This window comes from Oncorhynchus tshawytscha, linkage group LG01 (assembly GCF_018296145.1).
Source record: "Oncorhynchus tshawytscha isolate Ot180627B linkage group LG01, Otsh_v2.0, whole genome shotgun sequence".
Lineage (NCBI taxonomy): Eukaryota > Metazoa > Chordata > Actinopteri > Salmoniformes > Salmonidae > Oncorhynchus > Oncorhynchus tshawytscha.
The window spans coordinates 48,391,757-48,403,193 of record NC_056429.1 but is presented as its reverse complement, the minus strand read 5'-3'; the positions used below and the strand labels follow the sequence as shown (position 1 = coordinate 48,403,193).

General features: G+C 42.7%; 1 protein-coding gene across 1 annotated transcript in view; it reads right to left on the bottom strand.

Moving 5' to 3' along the window:
• Nucleotides 1-957: 957 nt before the first annotated feature.
• The window catches only part of LOC112260647 (stromal cell-derived factor 1), a 41,806-nt gene continuing 31,326 nt past the window's right edge, over nucleotides 958-11,437 (bottom strand). Inside the window, exon 4 of the mRNA XM_042322318.1 lies at nucleotides 958-1,261. Coding sequence (XP_042178252.1) covers nucleotides 1,234-1,261 — 28 coding nt within the window. The 3' untranslated portion in view covers nucleotides 958-1,233. The remainder of the gene's footprint in view (nucleotides 1,262-11,437) is intronic.

The window sequence follows — 11,437 nt, the reverse complement described above, 5'->3', positions numbered from 1 at the left end:
AAGAATGCACGCATACCACGCTGCGCCTTTGTCCGATTTTTATAACGAACGTGACATCAAACCGGTTCAGAACTTTGTTTTTCCAATCGGAACAGTGGAAAGAAACAAAAAAGAATGGTGGTTCAGAACGAAGAGATTGGAAAATAATTTTGGTTCCAACCCCTGCTACCCCTAGCTAACTCTTTTCTTCCTTATTGTGCAGTGGAGGATAAAATACCTGTATGCTATGGATGTGTAGCTATGTAGCCGATCTGTGTACTGACCCTGAAAACGTTTGGTATAAATATTAGTTCAGAACAGTAGTTTTAATTGTTCTAGCTAAAGTGCCTTCACTGGTAATGACTGAATGAAATGTGACGGTTAAACCGCTATGGAATAAAAGTCCTGCTTCTGTACTACTCCACATTGAACCGCAGCCAGAGGATGGGTACATTACGGGTCCATTGTTGTTCTGCTGTTCTCATTTGATGTTCATATGGTATGTACATATTTGTTGCATGAGAAATATAAGGAAAGTTATTACTGCAGCCAGTGTAGGCATTCTGAAAAACACAAGGTTCATCGTCAATTAATTGCGTGGTGTCCATGGCCGTTTCTGATGTGCGCAAGTGATGTAGCGATGTCCCATTCCCAAGTGTTATTATAGCTCTCCCTACCACTAGTTGCTCCATTTTTGAGTGCCACTCCCCCACAGAGGGACACTCGAATACGAGGGGAGGGCTAAGGGATTGAGCCATTGTACGTTCTAGTGGCTCTGCCATGCATGTGTGAACACCTCCATGCCCCTTAGATCTTTCCCAGAATGTACTGTTGAACCTTGTACACTCCCCAGGACAAGCTGATAGAGTTGGATTGTGAGGCTTGAATCCTGTTATGAATCCTCCCTCTCTCTCCATCTCAGCCCCATCAATGCGTACTTTAAGCCCAGTCCTTACTCCTGAATGACAGAGAAGCCGGTGGCCAAAACAGCAACAAAAAATTGCTCTTTACTGATGAAATAGGATAATAAAAAATGGTATATACATCATTGATAAAAACATACACTCACACAGATATAATTGCACTTGGCGCTAGTGCCTATAAGGTGGTGGTTTTGGAAAGCCGTGGGTTGAATGGTTCCGCGATGGACAGGATAAGTGCTGTTCAGCGTGCGTGACGGGAGAGTACATGTTACATATTACAACCTACACGTCTCATGTTACATGTCTGTTGGTAGGTCTTCCTGCAGGCTCTCTAGTTGGTCTGCTTGGATGTCTTCATCCTGAAAGAACAAAACAGAGTATTAATATAAGACAGTTAACAGAGCCACAACATTTTTTCCTGTTTCCCCCCTGTGAGTTCAGGTCAACCACTTGACTGTTGCGCGACTGTATTTAGATTAATGACTATTTGTTTTAGTTATAGTCTGCCTCCCAGAGTTATACTTGTAACATCTGCTCCTGCTACGCCCTCTGGTGGTCATCCGGTGTTCTCTTGACCTGCAGCGTGCACGCACACACACACACACACCACACACACACACACACACACACACACACACACACACACGTGTGCTGGAGTCGGAGCAGATCCCTACCAGCTGCAAATTGTTCCATAAATCAAGATCTCTACAAATGCTCATTCCTGCCACTTCAAATCAAATCTATTTGTCACATACTCATGGTTGGCAGATGTTAATTCAACTGTAGTGAAATGCTTGTGCTTCTAGTTCTGACAATGCAGTAATAACCCATGAGTAATCTAACCTAACAATTTCACAACAACTACCTTATACACACAAGTGTAAAGGAATGAATACGAATATGTACATAAAAATATATAAATGAGCGATGGCCGAACGGCAAAGGCAAGATGCAGTAGATAGTATAGAGTTCAGTATATACATCCAGTATGAGATGAGTAATGTAGGGTATGACAACATTATATAAAGTAGCTAGTGATAAATTGATTACATACATTTTTCCATTATTAAAGTGGCTAGAGTTGATTCAGTATGTTGGCAGCAGCCACTCAATGTTAGTGATGGCTGTTTAACAGTCTAATGGCCTTGAGATAGAAGCTGTTTTTCAGTCTCTCGGTCCCCGCTTTGATGCACCTGTACTGACCTCGCCTTCTGGATGATAGCGGGGTGAACAGGCAGGGGCGCGGGTGGTTGTTGCCCTTAATGATATTTTGGCCTTTCTGTGACATCGGGTGGTGTAGGTGTCCTGGAGGGCAGGTAGTTTGCACTCAGTGATGCGTTGTGCAGACCTCACTACCCTCTGGAGAGCCTTCCGGTTATGGGGGGAGCAGCTGCCGTACCAGGTGGTGAAACTCTCGATTGTGCATCTGTAAAAGTTTGTGAGTGTTTTTGGTGACAATCAGAATTTCTTCAGCCTCCTTGAGGTTGAAGAGGCGCCTTCTTCACCACGCTGTCTGTGTGGGTGGACCATTTCAGTTTGTCCGTGATGTGTAAGCCGAGGAACTTTCCATCCTCTCCACTACTGTCCCGTCAATGTAGATAGGGGGCTGCTCCCTCTGTTTCCTGAAGTCCACGATCATCTCCTTTGTTTAATTGACATTGAGTGTGAGGTTATTTTCCTGACGCCACACTCCGAGGGCCCTCACCTCCTCCCTGTAGGCCGTCTCGTCGTTGTTGGTAATCAAGCCTACCACTGTAGTGTCGTCTGCAAACTTGATGATTGAGTTGGAGGCGTGCATGGCCATGCAGTCGTGGGTGAACAGGGAGTACAGGAGAGGGCTGAGAACGCACCCTTGTGGGGACCCAGTGTTGAGGATCAGCGGGGTGGAGATGTTGTTACCTACCCTCACCACCTGGGGGCGGCCCGCCAGGAAGTCCAGGACCCAGTTGCACAGGGCGGGGTCGAGACCCAGGGTCTCGAGCTTAATGACGAGTTTGGAGGGTACTATGGTGTTAAATGCTGAGCTGTAATGGATGAACAGCATTCTTACATAGGTATTCCTCTTCTCCAGATGGGTTAGGGCAGTGTGCAGTGTGATAGTGATTGCGTCGTCTGTGGACCTATTGAGGCGGTAAGCAAATTGGAGTGGGTCTAGGGTGTCAGGTAGGGTGGAGGTGATATGGTCCTTGACTAGTCTCTCAAAGCACTTCATGATGACGGAAGTGAGTTCTACAGGGCGGTAGTCATTTAGCTCAGTTAACTTATCTTTCTTGGGAACAGGAATAATGGTGGCCCTCTTGAAGCATGTGGGGACAGCAGACAGGGATAAGGATTGATTGAATAGGTCTGTAAACACACCAGCCAGCTAGTCTGTGCATGCTCTGAGGACACGGCCGGGGATGCCGTCTGGGAGTGCAGCCTTGCGAGGGTTAACAGGTTTTGCAGGTTTTGGTAGCGGGCTGTGTCAGTGGCACTGTATTGTCCTCATAGTCTGTCTGGGAGCAAGGCATTGTGATCCGCGACAGGGCTGGTTTTTATTTTGTAGTCTATGATTGACTGTAGACCCTGCCACATACCACCCGTGTCTGAGCCGTTGAATTGCGACTCCACTTTGTCTCTGTACTGAAGCTTAGCCTGTTTGATTGTCTTGCGGAGAGAATAGTTACACTGTTTGTATTCGGTTATGCTTCCGGTCACCTTGCCCTGATTAAAAGCAGTGGTTTGTGTGTTCAGTTTGGCACGAATGCTGCCATCAATCCACGGTTTCTGGTTGGGGAATGTTTTAATAGACGCTGTGGGTACAACATCACCGATGCACTTGTTAATAAACCCGCACACCGAATCAGCGTATTCGTCAATGTTGTTGTTCACCGCAATGTGGAACATATCCCAGTCCACGTGATCGAAGCAATCTTGAAGCGTGGACCCTGATTGGTCGGACCAGCGTTGAACAGACCTGAGCGTGGGTGCTTCCTGTTTTAGTTTCTGTCTATAGGCTGGGAGCAACAAAATGGAGTCGTTGTCAGCTTTTCCGAAGGGAGGGCAGGGGAGGACCTTATATGTGTCGCTGAAGTTAGAATAACAGTGGTCTAGAGTTTTGCCAGCCCTGGTAGCACAATCGATATGCTGATAGAATTTGGGGAGCCTTGTTTTCAGATTAGCCTTGTTAAAATCCCCGGCTACAATAAATGCAGCCTCAGGATATGTGGTTTCCAGTTTACATAGTCCAATGATGTTCTTTCAGGGCCGTCAATGTGTCTGCATGGGGGGGAATATACACGACTGTGATTATGATCGAAGGGAATTCTCTTGGTAGATAATACGGTCGGCATTTGATTGTGAGGAATTCTAAGTCAGGTGAACAAAAGGACTTGAGTTCCTGTATGTTGTTATGATCACACCACGTCTCGTTAATCATAAGGCATACACCCCCGCCCTTGTTCTTACCAGAGAGATGTGTGTTTCTGTCTGCGCAATGCGTGAAGAAACCAGGTGGCTGTACCGACACAGATAGCGTGTATCGAGTGAGCCATGTTTCCGTGAAACAAAGAACGTTACAGTCTCAGATGTCTCTCTGGAATGCTACCCTTTCTCAGATTTCGTCTACCTTGTTGTCAAGAGACTGGACATTGGCGAGTAGTATGCTCGGGAGCGGTGCGCGATGTGCCCGTCTACTGAGACTAACCAGAAGACTGCTCCGTCTGCCCCTTCTACGGCGCCATTGTTTTGGGTCGCCAGCTGGGATCCGATCCATTGTCCTGGGTGGTAGGCCAAACAGAGGATCCGCTTCGGGAAAGTCGTATTCCTGGTCTTAATTTTGGTGAGTAAACATTGCTCTTATATCCAATAGTTCCTCCCGACTGTATGTAATAAAACCTAAGATTACCTGGGGTAACAATGTAAGAAATAACAAATAAAAAAACTAAATACTTTATAGTTTTATAGTTAGGAAGGCGAAGCGAGGCGGGCCATCTCTGTCGGCGCCGGAAGTGATAGCAACTTCCACCCTGCCAGATTGTAATCTCTGCTCAGTCAGTCATTAGCCTGACTGAGTCAGTCATCAGTCCTAGCCTTTGTTAGTTCTGAAGATCCTGTTGCTCTGCTGTGCTTTTTTCCCTTCCTTACACCGTTTTGTCCTCTCTTGCAGTTACCGCTCTGTCCCTGTCTCCTGTTCCACAACTCACCACCCAACCACCTTGCCCTAGATATCATTCACCACCACTACCTTGGATTCCCCTCAGGACCTGTTTCCCTGTTCAACTCAGCCAACTCCAACCTCACTCTACACTTCTGGTTTTTCTGCAATTCATCTGAGCTACCCCGGTTCTGCACTCCATATTTCTCTGTTTCTCTTTTCTCTACCCACAGAACAGAGAAACAGTTTTTACTGATCCAATTCTTCTTGAACAAAGGCATTCTCAAGGTTTTGAAAATATCACGTAAGCATAGTGCAACAAAAGGGGTAACAAAAGTAAATTGAAATAAATTTGCTAAAATTATATAATTACTCCAGTCTATACAGAAACAAATGAAATACTTAATCGGCGAGCATGACTTACCCACAAAGGCTCATTAGCTTCTTTTAAAGCTGTGGATTGTTTCAAATCACATGTGTGTAGGCCTATATGACTAGTTGGGAAGCCCGTAATTTGAGCAGCGTGCGTAGCAATAGGTCTAGCTGATTAATAAGATGTGGCTGTCGGTGAAAAGCAATGCATTTAAAATGTGTGAAATTCACGAGTAAAGATTTGCTTATTACAGTGCCTTGCGAAAGTATCCGGCCCCCTTGAACTTTGCGACCTTTTGCCACATTTCAGGCTTCAAACATAAAGATATAAAACTGTATTTTTTTGTGAAGAATCAACAACAAGTGGGACACAATCATGAAGTGGAACGACATTTATTGGATATTTCAAACTTTTTTAACAAATCAAAAACTGAAAAATTGGGCGTGCAAAATTATTCAGCCCCTTTACTTTCAGTGCAGCAAACTCTCTCCAGAAGTTCAGTGAGGATCTCTGAATGATCCAATGTTGACCTAAATGACTAGTGACGATAAATACAATCCACCTGTGTGTAATCAAGTCTCCGTATAAATGCACCTGCACTGTGATAGTCTCAGAGGTCCGTTAAAAGCGCAGAGAGCATCATGAAGAACAAGGAACACACCAGGCAGGTCCGAGATACTGTTGTGAAGAAGTTTAAAGCCGGATTTGGATACAAAAAGATTTCCCAAGCTTTAAACATCCCAAGGAGCACTGTGCAAGCGATAATATTGAAATGGAAGGAGTATCAAACCACTGCAAATCTACCAAGACCTGGCCGTCCCTCTAAACTTTCAGCTCATACAAGGAGAAGACTGATCAGAGATGCAGCCAAGAGGCCCGTGATCACTCTGGATTGAACTGCAGAGATCTACAGCTGAGGTGGGAGACTCTGTCCATAGGACAACAATCAGTCGTATATTGCACAAATCTGGCCTTTATGGAAGAGTGGCAAGAAGAAAGCCATTTCTTAAAGATATCCATAAAAAGTGTTGTTTAAATTTTGCCACAAGCCACATGGGAGACACACCAAACATGTGGAAGAAGGTGCTCTGGTCAGATGAAACCAAAATGGAACTTTTTGGCAACAATGCAAAATGTTATGTTTGGCGTAAAAGCAACACAGCTCATCACCCTGAACACACCATCCCCACTGTCAAACATGGTTGTGGCAGCATCATGGTTTGGGCCTGCTTTTCTTCAGCAGGGTCAGGGAAGATGGTTAAAATTGATGGGAAGATGGATGGAGCCAAATACAGGACCATTCTGGAAGAAAACCTGATGGAGTCTGCAAAAGACCTGAGACTGGGACGGAGATTTGTCTTCCAACAAGACAATGATCCAAAACATAAAGCAAAATCTACAATGGAATGGTTCAAAAATAAACATATCCAGGTGTTAGAATGGCCAAGTCAAAGTCCAGACCTGAATCCAATCGAGAATCTGTGGAAAGAACTGAAAACTGCTGTTCACAAATGCTCTCCATCAAACCTCACTGAGCTCGAGCTGTTTTGCAAGGAGGAATGGGAAAAAATGTCAGTCTCTCGATGTGCAAAACTGATAAAGACATACCCCAAGCGACTTACAGCTGTAATCGCAGCAAAAGGTGGCGCTACAAAGTATTAACTTAAGGGGGCTGAATAATTTTGCACACCCAATTTTTCAGTTTTTGATTTGTTAAAAAAGTTTGAAATATCCAATAAATGTCATTCCACATCATGATTGTGTCCCACTTGTTGTTGAATCTTCACAAAAAATACAGTTTTATATCTTTATGTTTGAAGCCTGAAATGTGGCAAAAGGTCACAAAGTTCAAGGGGGCCGAATACTTTCGCAAGGGACTGTAAGTCACATAAGCTGCATGGACTCACACTGTGTGCAATATAATTGTTTAACATGATTTTTGAATGACTACCTCATCTCTATACCCCCCCATACAAATATCTGTAAGGTCCCTCAGTCGAGCAGTGAATTTCAAACACTCATTTAACCACAAAGACCAGAGAGGTTTTCCATCGCATCGCAAAGAAGGGCACCTATTGGTAGATGGGTAAAGCTAAAAAAGCAGACATTGAATATCCCTTTGAGCACGGTGAATCAATACCGCCAGTCGCTACAAAGACACAGCCGTCCTTCCTAACTCCTTTGCCGGAGAGGAAGAAATCCTCAGGAATTTCACCATGAGGCCAATGGCGACTTTTAATCAGTTAGAGTTTAATGGCTGTGATAGGAAAAAACTGAGGATGGATCAACAACAATGTAGTCACTCCACAATACTAACCTAAATGACAGAGTGAAACGAAGGAAGCCTGTGCAGAATAAAAAATATGCCAAAACATGCATCCTGTTTGCAATAAGGTACTAAAGTAAATCTGCAAATAAATTGTGGCAAAAAATATACTTTATGTCCTGAATACAAAGCATTATGTTTGAGGCAAATCCAACACATCACTGGGTAGCATTCAAAATATTTTCCAACATGGTGGTGGCTGCATTATGTTATGTGTATGCTTTACATTGGCAAGGACTAGGGAGTTTTTTGGGGGGATAAAAATAAACAAAATAGAGCTGGGAGACATTCACCTGAAACCCAAGGCCAAATATACACTGTAGTTGCTTAAGAAGTTGACATTGAATGTTCCTGAGTGGCCTTGTTAAAATGTAGACTTAAATCAGGTTGAAAACCTATGGCAAGACTTGAAAATGGCTGTCTAACAATGATCAACAACAAACTTGACAGAGCTTGAATAATTTTTAAAAGAATGATGTGGAAATGTTGTACAATCCTGGTGTGCAAAACTTTTAGATTTACCCAAAAAGACTCACAGCTGTAATCGTTGCCGAATGTGATTCTAACATGTATTGACTCAGGGGTGTGAAAATGTATGTAAATGATATATTTCTGTATTTCATTTTCAATACATTTGCAAAAAAATCTAAAAACATGTTTTCACTTTGTCATTATGGGGTATCGTGTGTAGATGGGAGAGATTTTTTGTATTTATTTAATATATTTTGAATTCAGGCTGTATCATAAAAAATGTGGAATACAGAGTCTTGCAAAACTATTCATCCCCCTTGGCGTTTTCCCTATTTTGTTGCCATACAACCTGTAATTTAAATATATATTTTTGGGATTTCATGTAATGGACAAACACAAAATAGTCCAAATTGGTGAAGTGAAATGAAAAAAATTACTTGTTTCAATACAATAAAAAGCAGAAAAGTGGTGCGTTCATATGTTTTGTTATGAAGCACCTAAATAAGATCTGGTGCAAACAATTACCTTCAGAAGTCACATAATTAGTTAAATAAAGTCCACCTGTGTGCAATCTAAGTGTCACATAATCTCAGTATATATACACCTGTTCTGAAAGGCATGCAATACCACAAAGTAAGGGGCACCACCAATCAAGGGGTACTATGAAGACCAAGGAGCTCGCCAAACAGGTCAGGGACAAAGTTGTGGAGAAGTACAGATCAGAGTTGAGTTATACAAAATACCAGAAACTTTGAACATCCCACGGAGAACCATTAAATCTATTATTAAATTGTTTTAAGAATATGGCACCACAACAAACCTGCCAAGAGAGGGCCGCCCACCAAACTCACAGAACAGGCAAGAAGGGCATTAAATCAAAGAGGCAACAAAGAGACCAAAGATAACCCTGAAGGAACTGCAAAGCTCCAAATAACATAAAATCAGCAGAAATTGGAGTATCTGTCCATAGGACCACTTTCAGCCGTACACTGCACAGAGCTGGGCTTCATGGAAGAATGTCCAGAAAAAATAAGAATACGTATTCCCGATGATAGTCAACCGAGGTCAAAGTAATAGAAGGCAAAGTCGAGAACACATATACATAACATAGATGGCAGGTAGCTATATTTATAACATAGATGGTAATTGAATAACTGCAAACGTCACGTTCTGACCTTTGTTATGTCTTCGTTTTAGTATAGTCAGGGCGTGAGTTGGGTGGGTTGTCTATGTTCCTTTTTCTATGTTTTGGGATTTCTGTGTTTGGCCTGGTATGGTTCTCAATCAGAGGCAGCTGTCAATCGTTGTCCCTGATTGAGAACCATACTTAGGTAGCCTGGTTTCACTTTTGACTTGGGTGATTATGTTTCCGTTTCAGTGTTTGCACCATTCGGGACTGCTTTCGGTATTCATTTTTTGATTATCTTGTTTTTTTGTATTTTTGTATTCATTCCTATTAAAATACATAATGGATACATACCACGCTGCGCATCGGACTTACGATCCTTCCTAGTACTCCTCCTCGTCAGAAGACAACCGTTACAAAACATGCGTGACGAAATTAAATAAATAAATCATGCACTGATGTCAGAGCAAGATTTGTGCTCATGTTTGAGGAAGTTTGAACAATGTGGGTGCGTCTCTAATTAGTGTTCCTCTCTTAACCCTTACACAGGAAGAAAACATATACATTGGGGTCCAAAATTGACACTCTTGTACTGACACACTTGATAAAGAGCAAAAATGAATTTATAAAACAAATAATTAAAATACTGAGCTTTATGAGGTTATTTTCCTGGGGTCAGGAAAATAACCTCACACTCAACGTCAACAAAACTAAGGAGATGATTGTGGACTTCAGGAAACAGCAGAGGGAACACCCCCCTATCCACATCGATGGAACAGTAGTGGAGAGGGTAGCAAGTTTTAAGTTCCTCGGCATACACATCACAGACAAACTGAATTGGTCCACTCACACAGACAGCATCGTGAGGAAGGCGCAGCAGCGCCTCTTCAACCTCAGGAGGCTGAAGAAATTCGGCTTGTCACCAAAAGCACTCACAAACTTCTACAGATGCACAATCGAGAGCATCCTGGCGGGCTGTATCACCGCCTGGTATGGCAACTGCACCGCCCTCAACCGTAAGGCTCTCCAGAGGGTAGTGAGGTCTGCACAACGCATCACCGGGGCAAACTACCTGCCCTCCAGGACACCTACACCACCCGATGCTACAGGAAGGCCATAAAGATCATCAAGGACATCAACCACCCGAGCCACTGCCTGTTCACCCCGCTGTCATCCAGAAGGCGAGGTCAGTACAGGTGCATCAAAGCTGGGACCGAGAGACTGAAAAACAGCTTCTATCTCAAGGCCATCAGACTGTTAAACAGCCACCACTAACATTGAGTGGCTACTGCCAACACACTGTCAATGACACTGACTCTACTCCAGCCACTTTAATAATGGGAATTGATGGGAAATGATGTAAATATATCACTAGCCACTTTAAACAATGCTACCTTATATAATGTTACTTACCCTACATTATTCATCTCATATGCATACGTAGATACTGTACTCTATATCATCGACTGCATCCTTATGTAATACATGTATCACTAGCCACTTTAACTATGCCACTTGTTTTACATACTCATCTCATATGTATATACTGTACTCAATATCATCTACTGTATCTTGCCTATGCCGCGCTGTACCATCACTCATTCATATATCCTTATGTACATATTCTTTATCCCCTTACACTGTGTATAAGACAGTAGTTTTTTGGAATTGTTAGTTAGATTACTTGTTCGTTATTACTGCATTGTCGGAACTAGAAGCACAAGCATTTCGCTACACTCGCATTAACATCTGCTAACCATGTGTATGTGACAAATAAAATTTGATTTGATTTGATTTGGCATCGTTGAATATTAATTTCTGATTGGCTTGAAGGGCATTCTAGAGTGTGCATTATTTCCCTCTAACACACGGCATATAAGCACAGTAAAATTCAATGGCTATAGTTCATTCTTACTTGTTTTGTTTAAGCTGCTTTTGAAAGCAAATGTCAATTTTTTTTTTGATATTTTTTTGTTGTTGTTTTTTGTTTGTTATCAAAATACATTTTCATAATAGCAAGCTAGGACTGATGGTTTGGTTTGGTTACCACGGCAACTACTGTAGCTATCTAGTAAACTTGCTATCTACTTCAGTAGATGTTGAA